Source organism: Thamnophis elegans, chromosome 3, assembly GCF_009769535.1.
Source record: "Thamnophis elegans isolate rThaEle1 chromosome 3, rThaEle1.pri, whole genome shotgun sequence".
NCBI lineage: Eukaryota > Metazoa > Chordata > Lepidosauria > Squamata > Colubridae > Thamnophis > Thamnophis elegans.
The window spans coordinates 119,333,826-119,358,217 of NC_045543.1; the positions used below are offsets into that span (position 1 = coordinate 119,333,826).

The following is a 24,392-nucleotide window of genomic DNA, read 5'->3' on the forward strand; positions in this document are numbered from 1 at the left end:
TTCACATTATTGAGTAATGTTCTGATTTTGATTCCCAAGAAAATGTTGACATACGAAAGGCAGAAACATCTGTCTGTAAATCTTAGAGCATCTCTCTTTTCCCAGGACTATTAGGCAATTAATGTAGAAATGCTTAATCTCACAAAAGAATGTCAACAAAGTGTCAATAAGATGGATATGCACCCATCTAAATCTGTGACAGCGAACCTATGACATGTGTGCCATAAGTGGCATGCAGAGCCCTCTCTGCAGGAAGTCAAGCCGTCACCTCAGCTCCGCCGCACATGCATCTCCTGCCAGCCAGCTTGTTATCAGGTCCCTGCTGCACATGCACTGGGCACATGCGGGAGATGTATGCGCATGCATGGGGCGGCAGAGCGCACATGCAGGGCTATCGCAAACATGTGCAGGGCAAACATGAGGGATCAAGCATGCATGTGGGATCACGCATGCATTGCATTCTGGATGTGGGCGCACTAGCACTTTTGGCACTTTGTGCCAAATCTAGATGAATATTTAGCTTAATTATAATTCATATGCATAGTTGATCAATATATTTAAAATGTGATCAACTGCACAGTTACTGGGATGTATTTTATACTGACTTTATTAAAATATGTATTATTACTTGGTGATTTTTCTAGGAAAAATTATTTGTATTTTCTTCACATTCACTTTCAACCATCAAAAGGCATGCACTTCCTGGTCTAAGGATATCCTAAATCCTTTAATTTAAAGGAGCTGATTATTATATATAAATTGAATAAATAAATAATCCACAACAGTTTGTTCATTTTACAGAAGTTTTTTTTTAATTGGAGCAGCATTCATCAAAGTTCATCAAAACAGATAACACAATCATATATATTTGGTAGCAAAGTTCAAACAATGAACAAATAGATACAAAATATATATTCTTGAAAGGAAAATAGCAAAAAGGTAAATAGAAAAGATGATTATGAAGAGGTACTTGAACAAATGTGATTGCATTGTTTTAACTTACCAACAAAACTGAATAGAAACCTGGTTGTGTCTCCCACTGTTTCAGTTGTTCCTCTGCTGGTTTTAATACAGAAGTATCTTGACTAGTAGCTTGGGTCAAGACTTGAAGAACAATGTTACTGGCACTATGGAGATCCATGAAAATCTATCCAAAACATTTTTAAAAATGCATTGTTAGGTTTCCTAAGAGGTCCTATTTCTTCTTTTGTATTGATTTAAGTATTTACTAAAAGAGAATTAGGGACATTCAAATTTAGAAATATTTTTTAAAAAAAATCTACAACAATAATTAGCAATAAACCTGATTAAAAAGTACAGATCACTATAAAGATTTTGCATATTAACAGACTTATCTTATGTAATACAGTACTAAAAACAATGTGTTTGGCCATGTATAAGGCAGTGCAATCTGGCACTGTATAACCAAAATTTTATCCATTCTTCCAATACACTCTCATACTCACACAGTAGGTATCAGTGACTTCAAATACTGAAAATATAAACATGTGTAACTGTAATCATAATGGTCACCCATTAAATAAATACAATTTTAAGTTATACCCAAGGTCCAGCAAAAATACTGATTTGCTTTGTTCAATATTAGTCCCCATGCTAACAAGCTCTTAGACAAATGTGACAAATGATATAAAATAATCAGCTAATAGTTGAAAATATATGGAAAAAACTGCAATATCTTTAGGAGTGGGCATTAATGCAATGTTTTCACAAAACAGAAATAACGGGAGGCCAATTACTTATTAGCATAATTGCCCAAGAACAACTTGCAGTACCGTATATACTCGAGTATAAGCCGACCCGAATATAAGCCGAGGCACCTAATTTTACCCCAAAAAGCTGGAAAAGTTATTGACTCGAGTATAAGCCTAGGGTGGGAAATGCAGCAGCTACGGTAAATTTCAAAAATAAAAAATCAGTGTTATTTGAAACTCAAAGTTATGTTTATTCAAGGGACCCGCTTAATTAAAGTGTTCTATAATATCAGTATGACTTATAATACTGCAAGTCTGCAATATTAAAATACTTGTATAGGGGATCCCCGGGATCCCCTGAAGAGATCAAATCACAACCAGTATGCCACCTTCTTGGTATATTGTTTTTATTTTCACTGAGTTTTTTAAAATGAGCATTATTTCATCCTTTTTTTCTTTATGTTTGATTGGTATCTGCAATTTGTGTTAATTCTGTTCATACATATAATATAAATGAAAAACCCAGCTCTCTTAAAAAATATTTTAAGTTCTTTCTGGTGCTCCCTTTTAGAATTGGCCAACTAATATTTCTGTTCACCCAACTAATGTCAGGCAGAGTTAACTGAAAAAGTAATTTTTCATGAAAGGACATTTTCCTAGGATTTTAATTGTTCTTACTGTCAGATTGCTCGTTATTTCCAGCTTGAGTCTCCTTCTGACAAGTTTCCATTGCTTCTTGTCCTGTCCTCAGGTGCTATTGCTGCCGCCGCCTCCTCCTCCTCCAACAGCACCAGCACATTTGCTGCCCAGCGCTGCGGCTGAGGTGAAACCGCCGAAGCTCCCGCTGGCGCCCCCGCAGCGTTGGGCGGATATCCGGCAGTGCTGTTGGAGGAGGAGGAGGCGAACCAGCCTGCCATCGCCAGCCACCGCTAGCCCTGCCGCTCTTCCCGAACCCTTCCAAGCCCCACAGTCCAGCGGATGGAGCAGCGAAGCCCCAGGGCTTCGCTACTGCTCCCCGCATTTTCTGCATGGGGATCCCTTGGAGAGGGGATTCCAGCCTGCCATCGCCAGCCACCGGTGGCTGGCGATGGCAGGCTGGAATCCCCTCTCCAAGGGATCCCCGTGCAGAAAATGCGGGGAGCAGTAGCGAAGCCCCGGGGCTTCGCTGCTCCATCCGCTGGACTGTGGGGCTTGGAAGGGAGTGGGAAGAGCGGCAGGGCTAGCGGTGGCTGGCGATGGCAGGCTGGAATCCCCTCTCCAAGGGATCCCCGTGCAGAAAATGCGGGGAGCAGTAGCGAAGCCCCGGGGCTTCGCTGCTCCATCCGCTGGACTGTGGGGCTTGGAAGGGGGTGGGAAGAGCGGCAGGGCTAGCGGTGGCTGGCGATGGCAGGCTGGAATCCCCTCTCCAAGGGATCCCCGTGCAGAAAATGCGGGGAGCAGTAGCGAAGCCCCGGGGCTTCGCTGCTCCATCCGCTGGACTGTGGGGCTTGGAAGGGGGGTGGGAAGAGCGGCAGGGCTAGCGGTGGCCGGCGATGGCAGGCTGGTTCGCCTCCTCCTCCTCCAACAGGCAACAGCACTGCCGGATCCAGTTGTAGACTCGAGTATAACCCGAGGCGGCTTTTTTCAGCCCAAAAAGTGGGCTGAAAAACTCGGCTTATACTCGAGTATATACGGTAATCAAATTTTTTTTAAAAACTTTCAATATAATTCCAACTAAAAACAGGAAGTAAATAAAACCGTCCTATAAAGCTCTCACATAATAAAAGGCACATTTACAGAGTTAAACTTTCTGAAAATATATGCAATCTTTTATGCATGCTTACACTGAAAGTAGAAGGAAGATTGATTGTTATAATAAATTCAAGAACTACTTTAGTTCAACATCTTGTCTCCTAAAAGGCCACCAAATGTCTATGAAGTACCTGAAAGGTGGAGACAGGGACATTCTTTCACCATTATTGCTCTGCACCTGATATTTGGAGGCCTGCTGCCCTAGGTTGACGGTAACACTGACAGAGCTCCCCTCCATGCATTTATATAATCCTCTTTTAAAATGATCCAAGTTAGTGGCCATCATCACAGTTTTAGCAATTAATTCCAAAAGTTAATTACACGTTGAGCAAATAACTTTCTTTGGTCTATGTTAAATGTCCTTGCATTTAGTTTATTAGATGGCTGGAAGTCAGCTTCATATTAGAAATGCCAATGTAACTCATTCACAGGGTAGTTTTATAACTACAACAATATAGTACAATTGACTTGTGGGGGCGGCGTGACATGCAATAAGTTCACAGAGTGCAATAGGACTGGGTATTTGTTAGTAGGATTCACTGGGCTAGGGATTTTTTGTCTTTCACTGTTGGTTATATTGTGTTGGGGGCAGAGGGGGAAGCATGAAGGGAGGCTCAGCCAATCTCATTGTACATATGTTGTACTCTGACAACAAAGGTTTGAATAGTTTTGTGAGAAGAAAAACTAGATCAGTTCATATTTGGTCTTTGTACTGAGACGACTTACTGAGCCTTCTAGAAATAAAACCTTCCAGAAAATCAACAGCAGCTGAATACGGAAACGTCAGAAAGGGGGGGGGGGGGGAAGAGCACATGGATAAGAGGAATCTGTGATGATGCAAATTAACAGTTTTATATATTCTTAAGTACTGTACATATGAGTGCATAAGCATAGATTCCCAATCATCACACTTTAAAGCAATATCTCTCAATATGTAATAATTATCCCACTAATGGTATATATCAGCAGTCTAAATGTATGCTAGGCAAGTCCATTTAAATTTCTTCCTGGTGGCACTTCCCCACACAAATGGAAAAAAGTGATATGAAGCTGTTTCAATAGCACAAAGATCTGCTAAACCAGTCTTCTGTTTCCCATTAATCTCATTCCTTTCCATGTGCTGTTCATTTAGTGGGCTTTTATACATGCCACCTCAGGAGCCAGGTACACGAGTTGAAGTTTATCTTGTGAAGCCAGGAATTCCTGTCTATAATGGATCAATCAAAGAAATGTTGGGAGAGTATTTTTCCAGAGGATAAATAAGAAAAGGAAAAAGTTGCAGCAGTAACTGATGCACGTAGAGTTAGATTCCTCACCAAATTTAACACTTGGCACTATCAAGAATTACCCCAGGGCTCCTCCTTTCCCCCAATGTTTCAGAAGCTACCTCATCCATCTCATTTTTGTTTATTCAAGCAAAAGGGCATTATGTTGTTTTTCTAGCAAACACATAGGAAGTAGGGGGAGTTCTGGAATACTTTAGAATCCACTCAAATTTCGGCTCAAGCCTGATCAGAAGCGCACAGAGTTCAGGGGAGTTTCACCTCTGTAAGCATGCACAGGACTGAAATTTTCTCTGCTATCCTATCTTATTAGACTAACTTATTAAAAAAAAATATTTGTATAAGAGTACTTTCTGGAGAGTTGTTTCTACTGTTGGAGGATCCAGATGCTTTTAAAGAATAAGAAGTGAAAGGCTGAAAATATACCGTACTAAAATGTGCTCTGTACAAAAACAGCACAATCCATAAACATCAGCCATAATCATTCTGCATAATTATTTATTTCTCTTTAAAAGATTACATTTTATATCCTTCCAAAACATGGAAGCCTGCTTGTTGGTTTGAGTCTCCTAAATCTAAAAGGGTCGCCAACTTTCGATGACGGATCGCCAACATAATCGCCATGACGGATATGGCACAAGAAGAAACTTAATAGAGTAGAGGATTGGGGTTCATAAGAATGAATTATTTAAATTAAGTCAGTTGACTGAGTAGAGTGCCCCATTGCAACTGCCTTTTCCATTATAACTCAAAGTTCATGAATCCTCTCCTCCTCTAAATTCCTGGGAGTCCATCTCAGCAAAGACCTCACCTGGAAAAACAACACAGTCCCTGTGGCTAGGAAGGCCCAACAGAGATTCTAGTTCCTTAGGGTCTTGCATAAAAACAGGGTGGAACAACAACTGATGACCTCCTTTTACTGGTCCACAATAGAAAGCGTCCTCACATATTGCATCACAGTATGACACGCTGGTTTGACAGCCGCAGATAGAAAGACATTGCAGAGAGTGGTGAGCACAGTACAAAACATTGTGGGCTGCCCCCTGGCACCACTAGAAGAGATCTCTAGAGCTTGCTGCCTTGGAAGAGTGAGGAAAATCCTCAGGGACAACTCACCCTGGTCAGCAGTTCTTTACCTTCCTACCATCGGGAAGGAGATATAGAAGTATAGCCAGCCGCGCAAACAGGCTGAAGAACAGTTTTTATCTGTCACACTCCTGATAGCAAAATAACATCATAACTAAGTAGTACAATGGACTTGAAGGGCCGGCACATTTTCACACTGGTGTAATGGGACTGGGTGTTTGTTAATATGATTTATTGGATTAGGGATATTTTTTCCTGGGGGAGGGGTCTTCACTATGAGTTGTATTGTGTTAGTGGGTTGCACTGACGAAGCTCAACCAATGTCATTGTACATGTGCTGTGCACTGACAGTTATTTATTTATTTGTTTGTTTGTTTATTTGTACTTTTAATACATCAGATGCAACCTCGAGTTAACAATTTCTTCGGGCATCGGTTATCGAGAGTTCTACCAGCGACAACTTTTCTTCGTATTCTAGGAGAAACGGGACCTTTGTGGGTGCTACACTTTGGCGAGACGTCCAGTCATAGGACAGTTACATGGTCCTTAGCCAAGGCTTCGGACCATGAGAAAGAAAAAGAGCCTCGTTTAGGCAAAGCACCTCCTAGTGAGAAAATAAAATCTCTCCTCAGGAGCGCCCAAGACCATCCACATTTCAGGATTCGAGCCTGTTCACAACCATCGACCGAGGGGGATTGCTTATTTCAGTCCTGACAGGCCGGCCGCCGCCTCAGGGTGCGGGGCCTTCGCTGGCTCGCATCCTGACCGGACGGGAAGGACGGACGGGGCGGATACAGCCAGGCGTGTTCTCGTCCTCTCTCCCCTCCCTCACTTACCGGTGAAGCCGCAGCTCCTTCACAGGCGTCCAGAGTCTGGCGCACGCGCCTTCCCGCTGGTTCCGAAGCTCGCGCCACCAACCTCTGCTCACCCACCACCGTGCCGCGGCAGTTCGGCGCGCTACGTACGTCATCGCTCGGCGCTTCTCTTTCCCCCAATGGCCCTCTCACCCCCAGCCCTCCACCCGCTTCTCGTCCTACAGGCCCGCCCGCTTCTCTTTTTTTCGGGATGATTCTGGCGCCTGAGGAGTGGAGAGAAGAAAAGTCCCCCAATATAATAAAAACGGGTGCATTGAAAAGGAAAAGTGGGCGGGAACTTTTTTTGTTGTTGGAGATGTGGGAGAAGGACGCCTGTCAGTCTCCTCCCCTCCCGATTCTTCTTTTCCCAAGAATGACTTAGTTTTAAAAGAGTCGCCGCCACCAACGGCGTTGCTCAACTCGCCTTCGCCAAGTAATAAAACACTTCACGAAAAACTCGCTACTCTGACTCGTCCCTCCAGAGGCTTTGCGGAAAATTGAGTCCTCCAGCACTTTCGCCTCGCGATTCCGAAGGAACGGCGGAACTACTCGTCCCGGCAGCCCTTGCGCGTGCGACACCCCTCCCCCCCATTCTTTCGCCTTGCTTCTCTTCCGAACTTGGCGTGCTGGAGGCCCGGGCGAGCCATGCCGAAGGTGAAGACGAAGCCGCGCTCTCGACAGCAGCGTGGAGAAGGGAAAGGGAAAGGCCCTGGTGAGAGGAAGTTCTCGGGCTAAGGGAGGACAGGTTGCAATGGAATGCAGCTTTGTATCATTTGTGTTGGGGTGGGTGCGCTATGGTGATAGTAATTTGGAGGGTACCAAGTACTTTGGCTTCGCTGTAGAAGTGATTTCGAATCTTCCCCCAAAACTATCCAGATTCTAATAGAAAGAGAATATTGTGTGCCTGTGTGTGTGTCTGTGTGTGTGTTTGAGAGAGAGATTCTATCTATCTATCTATCTATCTATCTATCTATCTATCTATCTATCTATCTATCTATACTATATTGCCAAAAGTATTCGCTCACCCATCCACATAATCAGAAGCAGTGGTGAGCGAATACTTTTGGCAATATAGTGTGTGTGTGTGTGAGAGAGAGAGAGAGAGAGAGAATGTGTGTGTGTGTATACACATACACACATACATACACACCCATATTCTCTCTCTCTCTCTCACACACACACACACACATGTGTGTGTGTGTGTTCGTGTGCTGGTCTTGTTGTATTCGGGTCTTTTCCCGTGTAAGTTTGAGATTGTCTTGGCAACGTTTCGGCGAGGTCCCACTCGCCATCTTCAGGCTGGTGTTTTCGGCTTCGTGCTTGTGCGAGTAAAGCGTGGTTGGAGCTGCCGTCTCTCTATAAATCTTGGGGAGGGGGGAGAGGATGGAGTGCTGGTTTTGTTGCTGTAAGTGGGTTGATTGGCTGTGTAGTTGCATCCTGATTGGTAGATGGAGTTGATGTTTGTAGATTGGTTGGCTGTTTTGTATCATCCTGTGTGGCTGAGGTGCTGGCTGTGTGTCCGTTGTTCATGTTGTGGGGATGTTTTTCTATTTCGATGGCTTCCATAATTATTCTCTTGTTGAAGTGTTCAGTTTTGGAGATTAATTTGGTTCCTTCAAAATCAGTTTCATGTCCTGTTGCTTTAAGGTGCTGGAACAGGGAGGAAGTTTTTTTCTTTTTTTCTTACTGCGTTCTTGTGTTCTGCGATGCATGCATTTATTCTCCTATTAGTTTGTCCAGTGTATGTGGCACGGCAGATTTTGCATGGTATTTTGTAGACTCCTTGGTTTTCTAGCTGGATCTTGTCTTTGGGGTTTCTTAAGATGTTGGCTATTTTTTGGTCAGTGCTGAAGGCTGTCTTGATATTGTGCTTGTGGAGAATTTTGTTGATTTTATCCATGGTGTCTTTGATGTAAGGGAGGAGGGCACGATTTAAATTTTGTAGAAAGATTTCTAATGTGCAATCCAGGAGCAGTCCAATGTGCAGACATATTTCTGAGCTGGAAGAACTTTATAGGGAAGAGTGGGAAAATATTTTTTAAAACTAGAACTAAAGATAAAGCTCACCCATTGTTATTATTTTGATGCTACTTTCTCTGATAAGGGTGCCAGATTCTGAATTGCGTAAATTATTTGGGAAGATATCATCCCATTATTTAAGATTCGTATTAAAAAAACTATTGGCGAGTTTGATAAAAACTAAGAGTTTGATATAAAATGACTTGTTATAATAATGCATCTTAAAATTTACTTTTATTAGTAGGCATTAGATTCAACACTGGACTTGGTCAGCATATTTTGAAAAATCCCCTGATTGTTAACAGCATTATAGAAAAGGTAATCACAATCATTCAGTGTAAGAAAATCACTCATTCTCATACATTATAATGAAATTGGTGGTATTTGCAGCTACTAATGTATACCTATTTAATTAGTAAGTCTCATTAAAATCAATGGATCTGTTTCTCACTAAACAAACTGGTGAGTTTGTTTGATTACTTGATTAAGAAATAAAATTTGAAATTTTGAAAAAAAGTTCAACTATACCTGTACACAATACAAATTTCCTTGTACATTTTTTAAAAATATAAAAAGTATCAGAATGGTTGTATCTGGTGTTCAGATATGACATCAGAGAAATTGCCTGTTGCCTGAGACAGTTTTTCGCCTTGCTGAGGAGGGGGTGGTCGGATTCCAACGGGGGTATGGTCGGGACTGGACGGCTGGTTTTGCTGCCGCCGTTTCAGTTTTCCCAGGCCGCCCCCCCCACCCACCCGATGTCGGCGTTTTGTTTCACTCTCGACTTCTGAGGGAGAGAAAACAATCTAGGCGTCTGGAGAGGCTGGATGAACTGGGCGATTGGCTACAACTGCCATCGCTATAACCCTCCTGAACGCCTCCCTCCACCTCCTCCCCCACTGGGACTCAGCCCTTGTACGATCATTGCCCTCGTTCTCTCCTGAACCCTGTTTATTAGACTCTTTCCCCTGCTGGACTGGGCTTACTAAAAAACTGCAAGAGATTAATTTGGGTGCCCAGGAGAAATGTCTATTTGGATTGGGGGACTGGTTTCCTACCCCCACTGCAGCTTTGCTGACTCCCCCCTTTCTCCCCTGGTGCAGCGGCCTCTCTCCACCTTGCCGCTGCTTTTGAGGGACTCAATGTTGCTTTATTGTTTGCCTGTTCGGACTGCTTGGACTGTGACCCTAAGAATCCAACGACAGACCTTTTACTGTGGCCAGTGTAACCTACTATTATTACCACCTCTCAATGCTGCGTTAGATGGGACCATCTTACTTTAGACGCCATTACCCCAGAGAGGCAACGTGTGTGGAACTTAGGCTCCCCCCAGTGGTTACTATTGGTGCCTTTCCATCTTTTTTGCTGGTTTGTTACTTCTACCATCTTTTTAATTGGCACCTATCCATCCTGCCTGCAACTGCGACCTTGAGCTTCTACATGTGCAATCAAACTGTACCCGTTCAATCAGTACTACCTCTTGCTGTCCCAGCGACACTATCCCAGCCACTCAGACTTTGCCTTTTTCCACATCTGTGGCAGCCCGGACTTAACACCTTTGGCAGCCCCTTTAACCGCCTTCTGATTGGCGACCAAGGACACTCTAACCGCGCAATTTTTAATTTTTAACTGGTATGGTGAGTGCATGGGATTTGTCTGTGATGGAATGAATGGCCCACTTTTAGTATCTTATTGCTGCTGTATTTTTATTTGTTTTAATTATTACGTGGGGATTGTCTGAGTGAGTAAATGGGTATGTATGATTCGGAGGGCCTGTCGGGGAATGCGGGAGCCATAGGGATGGTTGAGGGAACCACGGACACGGGAGTGGGCCGGAGCATTACGGTCGTAACGGGGAGGGGCAGATATGGCGGGGACTTTAGGGCTGGCCATTACCGGGGAAGGAGGGTTCGCTACGTCACAGAGATCCCTCCTTCCGGCCCTATGAGTTCCACTCCGAGGCCAGATGGCGCGAGTAATCGGGACCCTGGTCTCAGGCTGTTGTCGCTAAATGCCAGGTCTGTGGTTCACAAGGCTCCCCTCGTCCGGGACTTAATTTTAGACGAGAGGGCAGACCTGGCATGTATTACTGAAACCTGGCTGGGCCCGGAGGGAGGAGTCCCCCTCGTAGAGATGTGCCCAGAAGGATTTCAGGTGCTTCATCAGCCGAGAGCCCAGGGAAGGGGTGGGGGTGTGGCTATTGTTATCTGGGAGTCTTTAGCACCTCGTAGGATCCCTGCTCCGGAGCTTGTCGGGTGTGAGTCTCTGCTGGTAAAGTTGGACCTCAAGGGTCAAGTGGGTTTGCTGTTAACGTACCTGCCTCCCAACAGCGTTGCAGCAGCCCTCCCCTCGCTCCTCGAGTCGGTAGCCGAGCTAGCAATTGAGTTCCCCAGACTTATGGTCCTGGGGGATTTCAATTTGCCTTCGCTCGGTGAACACTCTGATGGGGCGCAGGAGTTCATGGCTTCCATGACAGCCATGGGCTTGACCCAGGTAATTCGGGGCCCAACCCACTCAGCGGGTCACATACTCGACCTCGTATTCCTCTCGGAGCAGTGGACTTGTGATCTTGGTCTGAGGGGTAATGAGATCATACCCCTGTCGTGGTCAGACCACTGCCTACTGAGGCTTGACTTCTGGAGACCAAACCCCCACTGTAGGGAGGAGGAACCGACCAGGTGGTTCCGCCCCAGGCGACTTATGGACCCCTTGAGGTTCCAGACGGAGCTTGGGGTTATTCCCGATACTCTCGCCCACAGTCCGGTGGAGACTCTGGTTGCTGCCTGGCACTCGGCAGCATCGGAGTCCCTTGACCGGATTGCGCCACTACGGCCGCTCCGAGGTGGTGGATCCCGGAGGCCTCCTTGGTTTACCGAGGAACTCCGGGAGATGAAACGCCGGAGGAGACGCCTAGAGCACCTATGGAGGTCCGATAAATCCGAATCGAACCGAGCAATCCTAACAACTTGCACCAAGGAATACATCAGGGCTCTTAGGACAATAAAAAGATCGTATATTGCCACCTTGGTTGCGTCCGCTGAGTCCCGTCCAGCCGCCCTGTTCAGGATAACCCGTTCCCTCCTAAATAGGAGGGATACGAGGGACCCCTTGCAGGGTAGGGCTGAAGATTATGTCCAGTTCTTAGCGGACAAAGTTGCTCGGTTTCGGTCGGATTTGGACTCCACCCCTGCAGATCCAGCCAAGGCACAAGAGGATAATTTGACAGACCATCGCTGGGTTGAGTTTCAGGATGTTGCCCCCAGGGATGTGGACAAGGCCATGAGGGCTGTGAGTGCCTCCACCTGTGTACTGGACCCGTGTCCCTCCTGGCTGGTTGCCAACAGCGGAGAGGTGACACGGGGCTGGATCCAGGCGGTTGTCACCGCCTCCCTTCGGGAGGGGCTCTTCCCCTCCGCACTTAAAGCGGCGGTGGTGAGACCCCTCCTGAAGAAACCATCTTTGGATCCAGCCGTTCTCAACAATTATCGTCCAGTCTCCAACCTCCCCTTTGTTGGGAAGGTTGTTGAGAAGGTGGTGGCCTCCCAGCTTCAGCGGTCCTTGGAGGAAGCAAGTTACCTTGACCCATTCCAGTCCGGCTTCAGGCCTGGTTACAGCACAGAAACCGCTTTGGTCGCATTGACCGATGATCTCTGGAGAGCCAGGGATGGAGGCCATGCCTCCATCTTGGTTCTCCTTGACCTCTCGGCGGCTTTCGATACCATCGACCATGGTATCCTTCTGCGACGACTGCGGGAGGTGGGGGTGGGAGGCACTGTTTTGCAGTGGTTCTCCTCCTACCTCTCGGACAGGTCGCAGTCGGTGTTGATTGGGGGGCAGAGATCGACCCCTAGGGCCCTAACATATGGGGTGCCGCAGGGGTCGGTCCTGTCCCCCCTACTATTTAACATCTACATGAAACCGCTGGGCGAGATCATTCGGAGGCACGGGATAAGATACCACCAATACGCGGATGATACGCAGTTGTATTTGTCCGCCCCATGCCAACTCAATGAAGCGGTGCACGTGATGAACCGGGGTCTTGAAGCCGTTAGGGACTGGATGAGGACTAACAAGCTTGTACTCAACCCGGAGAAGACCGAGTGGCTGTTGTGTTTCCCTCCCAATAATTTGGCTAGTGTTCCATCACTCAGGCTGGGGGGCCAAATATTATACCCCTCAGACAGGGTTCGCAACTTGGGAGTCCTCCTGGACCCACAGCTGACCTTCGATCACCATCTGTCGGCTGTGACCAGGGGGGCATTTGCCCAGGTTCGCCTGGTGCGCCAGTTGCGACCCTACCTGAACAGGGAGGCTCTCACAACAGTCACTCGTGCCCTTGTGACCTCTAGGCTGGAATACTGCAACGTGTTCTACATGGGGCTGCCCTTGAAGAGCATCCGGCGACTTCAGCTAGTCCAGAATGCGGCCGCGCGAGTGATTATGGGTGCTCCTCGATTCGCCCGCATAACACCTATCCTCCGCAAGCTGCGCTGGCTACCTGTTGATCTCCGGGTGCGCTTCAAGGTGCTACTTACCACCCATAAAGCCCTTCATGGTAGTGGATCTGGGTACTTGAGAGACCGCCTCCTGCCAATTACCTCCTCACGAACGATTAGATCACACAGATTAGGCCTCCTCCGAGTTCCATCTGCCAGCCAGTGCTGACTGGCAACTACGCGGAGGAGAGCCTTTTCAGTAGTAGCTCCGACCCTTTGGAACGACCTCCCCGTGGAGATTCGTACCCTCACCACCCTCCAGACATTCCGCACAGCCCTTAAGATCTGGCTATCCCGCCAGGCCTGGGGTTAAAGATTGGGATCCGTCCCCACCCGAATGATGAATGAATGTTGCTTCTATTTTTAATTATGTATTGTCTGTATATGTCATTACGTGTATCCCCTCCCTATAGGTTGTGAGCCGCCCTGAGTCCCCTCAGGGAAAAGGGCGGCCTATAAATAAAAGCAATCTAAATCTAAATCTAAAAATAAGTTAAATAGTTTGTACACATTTAATAGATGAACCTTTTTGACTTGATAGAATTCTGCTTTAGTAAGTCATTTTTCAATGTATCTCACCCTTTCCAAGTAGGCCACACTAGGAAACTAATGTCATGTAAATCAATATTATTTTCTGAAGCTATAATAAGAGAACCTCGCAAATCTGAATGCATGCCTCCCCCTTCCCTTTATCTTCAGAATTAGGGAGGGTCCTATCTGAGATGTTTATTCATGCTACATTCTGGCTCTGGACACAACTCTTTTCTCTGACCATTGCTTTGGTACCGCTCTTCCTCCTTTTCCTATAAGGCCATTCCCTTTCCCCTGTATATCAATTACATTTGTCTGGACACAGTGCTAACAGGGCTAGGTTTTTGTGTAATAATATTTTATTCATTCTTTCAGGCTTCCTTATACCCTACAGATGTTGTTTTAGAAGTGGGCCCTGGAACTGGCAACATGACAGTGAAAATGTTAGAAAAGGTGAAAAAGGTACCGTATTTTTTGGAGTATAACACGCACCAAGATTTTGAAGAGGCAAATTTTAAAAAAAAAGTTTTTCCACTTTGCAGACCTCTGAAAAACGGCCTGTTTTTTTGGGAAAATGGGCCCGTTTCCTCCCCCCAAAAGGGCATGAATAGCCTTTAGGCGGCTCATAAAGTGCTCCTGGGGGGGGACTAACAAAAAATGGCCCCTTTTTTGCAAAAAGGGGCCGTTTTTTGTTAAGGGGGGGGCATGCATAGCCTTTAGGAGGCTTATAGAGTGCTCCTGGGCATGGGGGGGGAGGGGAAATTGAACAAAAAAATGGCCTGTTTTTCACTCATTTCTGCCCCCAGGAGGCAATGCACGACCATTTTGGTGAAGGGGGATTTCAAGAGGCAAAAAATGCTGTATTCAGTGTATAAGACGCACCCAGATTTTCAGCCTCTTTTTTGAGGGAAAAAGGTGCATCTTTCCTTTCCCTATTTGATCACAAAGAGATAGCACAAAATAGGAAAAGATAATTAAACAAAAATTGATTGATCAGGTAAAAGAAGAACTAAAACATCAAACCTAACAACAGGCTATGTTGTATCCCTCCCCACTCAACCCTCCCTCAACAGAGGGGGAGGGAAATAACACTATCAATCTCCTATTTACAATGCAGTCGTTTACACTCTGGTTCAGGTGATTCTGAGGATACAGATAAACCCCTAAGTGCCTCAGTGACTAGATGGCTAAGGGCAACTGTCAGAGTGCTAATGACCAATGACAGCAAAGAATATAAACCTTCAGAATGGAAGAAGCTTCTTGGATGTGAAGTGAAATGTTTTCAAAGTAAAAAACAGGAAAGTCTAGTTGCCCTTTTGGAAAAAAGCACCTTTGGGATAGCCAATGTATGAGGAACATCAGTATCCAACTACAAAGCTTAAAAGAAGAGCCTTAATATTTACAGCTAAACCAGAAGTTTGTTTAAAATTCTATAACAACATAAAGTAATTTTGGGATTTGTTATGTATGATATGTCCACAAAAAGATTTTATATATGATTCTCTTTCAGGTAATTGCTTGTGAACTTGATGTAAAGCTTGCTGGTGAACTTCAGAAAAGAGTTCAGGGAACGTAAGTGCTCTGTGTGGTAGCAAAGGCATGATGTTTTTTAAACTAGAACCCCTCTTGGAAATGTATTAATGATACAGTATTATTTTCATTTCAGACACTTGGCAAACAAACTTGAAATAAAAATTGGAGATGTATTGAAAAGCGATCTCCCTTTTTTTGATGCTTGTGTGGCTAATTTGCCTTACCAAGTAAGTATAAAACAAGACCTGAAAAATAAAATAAAGGCATTGTATTTTTGTATTACTCTTGTAGTAATCAATCTTTTTTAAAAAATCTCTCCACCCCTAGATTTCTTCTCCTTTTGTTTTCAAGCTATTGCTGCATCGGCCTTTCTTTAGGTATGTAGAAAAATATTTCGTGTTTAATATAGTTTAGATGGTTTTAGAAATAATATCCAATCCTATTATGATTTACCTTATAGATTAGAATTCACATATTTATCTAGAAAAGAATTAGCACTGTGTAAAACTAAACCTAGTAAGAAATCAAGTACTATATGTCGGGTTCCGAACCCCCGGTCCGTGAAATGGCACTGGTCCGCGGCATACCAGCAACCAGTCCGTGCAAACAAGCAAGCCCCAGCCGCGCAATGCAGGCAGCACACAAATCCATGCCTCCCTCCGGTCCACGGAAAACCCTCTCCATGGAACCAGTCCTTGCTGCCCAAAAGGTTGCGGGCCGCTGCTATATATCTATTTTTCAGTGGAAGTATTTGCTTGAATCACACCACCACACCAAACTTGCTGTTTGTCTAAGCCTGTTGTTAGAGGGTCCCTAGAAAAACTCTGAAATGCTTTTAAATACTGTCAGATAAGTTTAAAAAAATATTCATCAGGAATGGGTTGAAGCAAACTATGTTGTTTATCAGTCTATGATCCATGAACATCAGTCCTCTCAAAGTGTCAGTATTAGTCTCTTACCTTGTAAGAATAACATATTATTCCAAGAGCATTGTGTGATTCAAAGTATTTGAAATCTTCATACAATAATAATATTCATTCTGCATTTAGCAGCTAGGTCCTCACAATATTTTCAACCGCATTTATTAAACTACCCAGGAGTCGTGCATGATTTAACCTAGCCTATAGTATCTACTGGATATTCACAGAGTTCAAAACAGTAAGCGGGTTAAAAACCTATCAAGCAGTAGTATATATATATATATAAAAACGTTGCTGAACAAATGTCAAGTTCTTAATCTTTTCCAGGACAGGGCTAATTCAGAATAGTATTCAACTTGCATCTCTTGTTTATTTTCCAGGTGTGCAGTACTCATGTTTCAAAGAGAATTTGCTCTTCGCCTAGTTGCAAAACCAGGCTCTCACCTGTATTGTAGGCTGTCTGTTAATACTCAGCTGTTAGCTCGTGTTGATCATCTAATGAAAGTAAGCAAAATAATAGGTAATTTTATCTTGAGTTTTTGAAATTTTAGATAATAGACAGGATGGTTTTACGGTTGTGGAAGTTTTAATAGGATGAAGATAGATTTTTATTGTTAAATGACTTGGCAATTCACAACACTCAAACTAAAGAACAAAAAATGAATTAAAAGCAGAAAGACAAAAAGTTATTCTTTCTTTGACAGTTGATTTTATTATGTTTAACAGGTAGGAAAAAATAATTTTAAACCTCCACCCAAAGTTGAATCCAGTGTTGTAAGGATAGAACCAAAGAACCCTCCACCTCCAATTAACTTTCAGGTGAGATTTATCAGTATGATCTGAAACCCATGAAAACAACCTAGAATCCCCTAAGTGTACATTACTTTTAGATATTTGGACAACTGTGCATGAGTGCCATATTTTGTGTGAAGCCTTTCTAATGCTCCATATTTTGTAATTCACTGAACAGCATTAAATGATAACTAAGTATATCGGATAAGAAGTGGAAACATTCATAGCTTCATTTACATTTCTAAAACTTGTAATGAGATTCAAAGGTATGAAAAGTTTTTTCATGTCAATGTTAATATCTACCCTATCTTTGAAAATAATTGTTTCATATAATGCAAAAATTATCCAATTATCCTTATCACGCTTTCCATGGAATTGCCACTCATAGAACCCCAACACATTTTCAGCTAAGATTAAAGTACAAATGAAAAAAAGGGAAGATGATGAAAGATGTCAGGTTACTTTAATAGTGACCAACAGAAAGCAGCCTTCATGTGTGGTGCAAGAAACTATTTCTGTTTACTCTCTAATATATTTGTTTAGGAGTGGGATGGTCTACTGAGGATAGTGTTTGTCAGGAAAAACAAGACACTTGCTGCCATTTTCAAGTAAGTTACACTTTTTAAATGTTGAATTGCTTGCAGCCTTGTCATTGAACTTTCCTCTTCCCAGATTGGTGTTTCCCCTGCTGTTGTAATTTATTGTTGGTAAAAGATACCAGTTGATAAAATATTGTTTTCTTCGACCAGAAATCTTAAAAGAGCATGTATTGCTATATGAATACCAGGCAAAAGGGTATATTGCTTAGATTTTATGCTGGCCATAAACTAAGAGCAGAAAATAGAAGAATGTGGTTGATTTGATTTATACAGTTTTATCTGATCATTTTGAGAAAGAGAACTAAGTCCTTATTCAGGAATTACCTAGACAAATGGTAAATCAATCACCAGGGCTCCCATGAACTACAATGCTCCAGAGGTATAACATCAGATTGTCTATTTATAATTGCTGTTGATCATGAAAGGAAATGAGGAACAGCACCATGTAGGTGCCTAAAGATGATCTTGTCTTTTTGTTCCCTCTTGTCTTTTGGTTATTCTTGCAGATTCTTTTAGATTGATATTCTTAACAGAATTTAAACTTTCAGGATATGAATAAGTATAATCTTTATTGTCATTGTATTTAAATACAATGAAATTGGTTGTACGAATACTATGTAGCTAAAATTTCCCTGTTCCTTTAGCAGTTAAAAGTTTGTAAACTATGCTTGTATAGTCTGTTTTTGTTTGCATATTATACTCCGTAATAATCTGACAAAGAATTAGTAATGTCAAAATGGCAAGCATTCCTTTCTATTAGTTTTCGATCCTGCATGTGTCCAGGATAGTTTTAACACAACTCCTTTCCTTTCTGTATTAATTATGTAAACATTTTCCCCTAACCTTTAGTAAAAAAAAAAGAAGTCTCCCACAGCAATTTATAAAAAATAGTTGTTGCCCTATAGTTGTTGCCCTATCAAAGATACATTGATGAATGAAAGAAACTGAGGAGACAGGAGAAAAAGTATTATAGTGGCTGATCAGTCTGTCCAGAAAGCTCTTTTCTGCTTTTTTATAACTCAAGAGTTAGTGTGAAATGAGTATTAAAAAATAGAAAAAAAGTATGAAGCTATGTTTGGACATGGTATAAGCAAGGTCAGTTTGTCAGGATATTAAAGTGTTAAAGAGATGTAGTGCATGTTGGTGCAAACAACATTAAACATCAGTTGAAAAGAAAGACATTTTGCAAAAGAACAATTTTACAATTCTAATTTTTCAAAAAAGAATTTCTATGTGACTTTTCTTTTTTCATTATTGCAGTTCAAATGCTGTGAAACAGCTGCTGGAACAGAATTACAGAATTCACTGTTCACAAAATAATTTGGTAAATATTTCTGATCTATTACAGTCTTTTATAAAGCATCTTTGTTTTGAGCTATGTCACATAATTTTCTATTTTGCCGACAGCAAATTCCTGAAAATTTCAATATTGCTGAACTTATACATGAAATCCTAAAAGATACCGGCTATTCAGAAAAACGTGCCCGAGTAATGGATATTGATGATTTTATAAGGTAAAAACATTTATTTACTTCAAGATTACTTTTAACTTCATGGTTGAAACAGATTTTATTGGAATGAAAGCAAAAATAAGTGTGAGATTTATGCATCAGGAAGAGTAAGGACCAGCGTTTTTAAATAGTGGGTGAAATGTGGACAAATATTAGATTTGATTTACCGTATATACTCGAGTATAGGCCGACCCGAATATAAGCCGAGGCACCTAATTTTACCACAAAAAACTGGAAAAGTTATTGACTCGAGTATAAGCCTAGGGTGGGAAATGCAGCAGCTACCGGTAAATTTCAAAAATAAAAATAGATACCAATAATGTTTTTGAATATTTATTTCAAAGAAAAACAGTAAACTAGCGGTGTATTCAATGAAATACTTCACTCACCTCATGATGCTGATGTCCCGCTGTGATGATGATGTCCCGTGCAGCCACGGGAGCGATGTCCCGCCTCCTATGACACACGGCACAGTGATTCCTATCATTGGATCACTGTACCAGAGGAGGTGGGACATTGCTATGTGGCTGCTTGCCATAACAAGGAGGAGGTGGGACATTGTTGCAGAGCGGCAGGAGGGGGAGGAAGGGGAATCGTAAGAGAGACCTGCATTACATTAGAACGTGAGGAGGGGGGATGGTGCGGTGCGCGCTGCGCGGCAAACTGACACAGAGGGAGGGGAAACTCACAGGGGCACTGGGCCATTCACGAGTGTCACCCAGCGGCATGGCCCGCCCCTTTTTCTCCTCCATTTCGGGCAAATTTTTCACTGACTCGAGTATAAGCCGAGGCGGCTTTTTTCAGCCCAAAAAGTGGGCTGAAAAACTAGGCTTATACTCGAGTATATACAGTACATTTAGAATTATAATTATTTAGATTTTAATTAAAATGTATTGGATGTAATTTCCTCTTAAAATTAAGTTCATCAGCAATTTAAGATTATATCTTAATCTTTTTTGCTACTATATTAATTAACAGCTGTTACTTAACATTGCCACTTTATATAGAGGCACTAATGGTTCCATCGAGTGACTTTGTCCTGAACAAAACTGTATGAAAAGAATGTGCCATGGTAGAAACAGGTGTGAACATTATCTAAATGGAAGAAATAGTCAATATAATAGAATTGGCTTCAAGATGAAATGTAATGTCAAGCGCAGGAAATCAGGAGTCAAGGCGGTTCAAATGAGTACAGTTTTTTATTGCATGCTAACAATCTCTAGAGACTGATGACACACTTGACCCTTCCATCGGGCTCAGCCTGGTCATCTCCCACATGTATAGAGAAAACATTGTTCCTCCTGTGTGGGAAATGTTGAAACCATTTGGAAGTAACATCCATTCTACCACCTAAATCTTACTAAGACTAGAATATTTTTATTTTCCAGTGTTCTTCATGGCTTCAATGCAAAAGGGATTCACTTTTCCTGAAGGGATTACAGGAAAGCTGCTGCAAAGATTGAACTAATTTATATAAATAAATGTTATAGTAGAATATATTCACAATGAATGTAAACCAACCATCAACTGGCTCTTACCAGTTTTTAAGTCTTTTGATTTTATTTAGTGAAGAATGTATCAATTTATAAATATTATTAAAAGCATCTGGAAATGCATCCCATAGCATCTAGCATAAGCAGTAAGTGCTTATATTCCAAGCTAAGTATTGTTACTCATTTAAAAAATTGTGTAACTGATATGGAAGTCAATTTCTCTAATGCCAAACATTCTGTCTTTTTTAATGCCCAAATGTTCTTTATATTGTGCATTGCAATAATTTTCTATTAAAGCGATCCCTTCTGTATTTACAAGACTGCAATGTAGTCTTTAATATTGTACAATATTAATTTCCTCCATACTCTGTATTTCGTGGTGTGTTTGTGTGTGTGTAACCAGCACAGGGTCCTTTAGATAGTTGCAGAGGATTGCAGCAAGAAGCAGGTTGCTGCAATTTGAACCATTTTGTTTCCTGAGAGGCAGTTCCTCTACAAAGGAAGCAGCACAATACAATAAAGGCCCAGGCTTCAAATTCATCAGCACTTCATGGGCAGAAACTTCCATGGAACAGTGTGCTTTTATGTCTTAAAAGAATTATTAGCACACACAAAGGTTGATACTATGATACCTTGAGGTAAATCTATGATGTTGAGCTAAGTGGGGATTATGTAACCAATTTCCGGCTACCATGCTAGTAAATAGTACGCCTTTCTCATTGCATGCTTATATGTGTAATAGGAGTGTCAAACTGGATTACTTAGAGGGCCGGACCAGCACTGTAGTTTTCCACTGGATGCCCAGGGGACGTATACCTCCTAAAACACTCTGCCAGCCAAAATGGGCCATGCCCCCCTCCCCCACATGCAGTCCCCCTGTACCCCATTTTGGCCAGCAGAGTGCTGCAGGCGGCTATCCAGGCTGAAAATGGGGCATGTGTGTGAGGCTCCACCGTGCCCCATTTGGCTGCCAGTGGCACTGCAGGCCAGTCCAGCCCCATGGCCCAGATTTAAGCACCCTGCAGACATCGAGTTTGAAACTTTTGCGTAAGACTGATTCGGTATTTTTCCAGCTCAGTCGCATCCCATTCTTTCAGCAACTGGGAGAAAATATACACTGCTGCAGTTTCTGCTCTACCTTTACTTTCCAAGGAGCATGGAAAAAATCTGCTAATTGGTTCAGACCTTGGGGTGAAGAATTCACCTTTAGTGAAACATTAAATGCAGTCATACACTCCAATTTCAACCTTATTAGACCCACCAATAAATGGAATGCATTGGACTCACAATTCAATTCTTGGAAGTTTTCTCATAAACATTAACCAAGTCGCATCTCAGCTAGAACATAACATGCTCCCTTCATATGGAAAAGGATTATTAAAAACCTGAAATGCTTCTGAGTCATTTGGGTTAAATCTAAAAGATACATTTATTTTTCCAATTCTCAGGTGAGTGGAGTATTATCCATCGTAAAATTTATCCAACCTGCTCAAGCTTATATCCATTAATAATTCTGTTGTTATTCTTGCCTTCATTGTGTATAATTTAAGTGTAACTGGTGTTCCTTGCAGAAGAAAATGATCAAAGTACTTTCACTGTTTCAAATCAGCATTAGTAACAGGATCACAGCATCATCTATACAATATCACTGTGCTATATGCCTACCAGTAATATTTGTCCTGAAATAACTAACTATGCAGATAATCGGACAATAATGCAGCCTTATTTTACTAGTTCCCGTGTCTACACTTGAACTGCTTTTTTTAATAAGTGTAATTTCTAAAACGTTATGCCTCTGAAATAGCTTCCATATAGGACATCCCTCTCTCCTATTGTGATCATACTATTTTCCCCTGAAAGACCAGATTTTTCTGCAAATTACCTTTAAAATCGGGAGATCAACTTAAATATGCATAGGCTATATCAATTGAGATTCCCCCCCCCCATCTAATCTGGGAATAAGAATATATGCCATTTTCTTTTCAAATTAATCAACTAGACATTACTTAGCATACAAAAGAAAACTATGGCCTTACATATGATTAAAAAGAAAATATGGCTTCTCATAGCCATGATATCACGGGTGTCAATTCGCCGTGTTATGTCATGTGACATTTCACAACTTTTCCCCATTCATGGAACGGGTGGGCATGGTCTGCATCTGGCTTGTGGGCCACCAGTTTGACATCCCTGCCTTAGATGATGTGCCCTCTAGAAAGGAAGATATCATACACAAGATTTCACGTTTCTATGTAGATGACATAACCAACAAAATCAAAAGCTTAGTAAGGAATCTAGAAAACTGATAGTTTTATGTATATGAGTTTTACCTTCCTGGTTGATGTATAAAGGTAAAGGTTCCCCTTGCACTTATGTGCTAGTTGGTTCCAGCTCTAGGGGGCAGTGCTCATCTCCGTTTCAAAGCAAAAGAGCCAGCGCTGTCCGAAGAAGTCTTCGTGATCATGTGGCCCGCATGACTAAACGTCGAAGGCATACGGAACGCTGTCACCTTCCCACCAAAGGTCATCCCTATTTTTCTACTTGCATTTTTTATCTGCTTTTGAACTGCTAGGTTGCAGAAGCTCAGACAAGTAACAGGAGCTCACTCCGTTAAAACGGCACTAGGGTTTTGAATCGCCAAACTGCTGACCTTTCTGATCGACAACCTCAGTGTCTTAGCCACTGAGCCACCTTGATTGATGTATACTTCAGCCAAATTAATTCAAATATTTCTTATTCTGTACCACAGAATAAGTTCTGTGTCAAAAATAGAATATGGTATGTCAATTAATTGATCTATAAATATTTATATTTCCAACAATGTTAGTGATAGCTTTGTCAAGAAAACATGTAATTATTTACTCAGCAAACAAAGACCAATTCTTATTAGAAAAAAGTGTACCAATTCCCAGACTGAGACTTACAGTTCTTTATAGAAGCAAAATTCTCATTTCTAATTTATATTTCATAATTAAATTTATTAAACACAATTGTGTAAAATCTACATTGCTATTTCAGTTTCATGTTTACAGGTGCTTTGTCATCAAGATAATGGCAAGGGATTTCCACAGCCTACCTTATGGGAATTATGTTAAATATTGAAAACATTGGCTTATTTACACTCTCTTGTCATTGCTCTCCCTGTATTTCCCTCAGCCACAGCACAGATGGATTATGTTCCAGAAACAAAACATGAAACAGTTTCAAGTAATGTTTGTTGCTGAAGTGAGTGCCTGGAATATATATTGGGAACAGAGTTAACTCCTAGAGAGTCCTGAATAAATCTGAATTTAAAGGAAAGACATAAAAGGGTAATTCTTTTGGACAGCAATTTGAAAAAATTATTAAAGTGCCACCACCTTAAAAGTGCTGGACACACAGTGCCATTTATGAAGACTTTGGGCTTCATGGATTATTTTTCAGCATGTGGAGTATATATTGTGCCAATCCTCAAATGATACTAATTCACTCCACTTTTCAAGTGATGGCACTGTACAACTGGAAGATACATATTAGCTACTTTCTTTTAAAGCAACAGTACTAACTACTTGCAAACTACAATTAATGCACATGTAAACTGTCATGCATCAAAAAGCCAATTTTAATAGGAAGAGAAAGGGTTATTTTGATATCCTATTTTTGGGATATCTCTTCTATTCTTATGTAGAGATCAGGTTGCATTTTTATTTGGACAACCCTCTAGGACACATATTGTAAATCTGCACTACTCTAGATATAACTCTCCTTCATAATCCAGAACCATTTTATTACA

At 42.2% G+C, this 24,392-nt stretch overlaps 2 protein-coding genes across 4 annotated transcripts in view; one reads left to right on the top strand and one right to left on the bottom strand.

The window, feature by feature from the left end:
* Window positions 1-6,977, bottom strand: part of IPO11 (importin 11) — a 61,311-nt gene extending 54,334 nt beyond the window's left edge. Inside the window, 2 exon segments of the mRNA XM_032212637.1 lie at window positions 1,004-1,147; window positions 6,709-6,977. Of these exon segments, the coding sequence (XP_032068528.1) occupies window positions 1,004-1,141 (138 nt within the window). The 5' untranslated portion in view covers window positions 1,142-1,147; window positions 6,709-6,977.
* A 78-nt stretch (window positions 6,978-7,055) lies between these two features.
* DIMT1 (DIMT1 rRNA methyltransferase and ribosome maturation factor) lies at window positions 7,056-20,931 on the top strand. 3 transcript variants are annotated; one of them, XM_032212639.1, is made up of 12 exons: window positions 7,056-7,438; window positions 8,987-9,063; window positions 14,148-14,234; window positions 15,283-15,344; window positions 15,439-15,532; window positions 15,633-15,682; window positions 16,606-16,729; window positions 16,952-17,044; window positions 17,561-17,625; window positions 18,877-18,940; window positions 19,024-19,130; window positions 20,516-20,931. In XM_032212639.1, exons 1-12 carry the CDS (start codon window positions 7,372-7,374, stop codon window positions 20,556-20,558), a joined length of 933 nt encoding a protein of 310 aa, XP_032068530.1. In that variant the 5' UTR covers window positions 7,056-7,371; the 3' UTR covers window positions 20,559-20,931. The 3 variants fall into 3 exon arrangements, with proteins under 3 accessions (XP_032068530.1, XP_032068531.1, XP_032068532.1); XM_032212640.1 differs by having other exon boundaries at window positions 8,990-9,063; XM_032212641.1 differs by lacking the exon at window positions 8,987-9,063.
* The last annotated feature ends 3,461 nt before the right edge of the window (window positions 20,932-24,392 follow it).

Coding starts and splice junctions, on each gene's coding strand:
- DIMT1 (XM_032212639.1), top strand. CDS start 7,372: ATGCCGAAGGTGAAGACGAAGCCGCGCTCTCGACAGCAGCGTGGAGAA. Junction 15,345..15,438: donor CAGAAAAGAGTTCAGGGAAC/GTAAGTGCTCTG, acceptor TTTTCATTTCAG/ACACTTGGCAAACAAACTTG. Junction 15,533..15,632: donor TGGCTAATTTGCCTTACCAA/GTAAGTATAAAA, acceptor CTCCACCCCTAG/ATTTCTTCTCCTTTTGTTTT.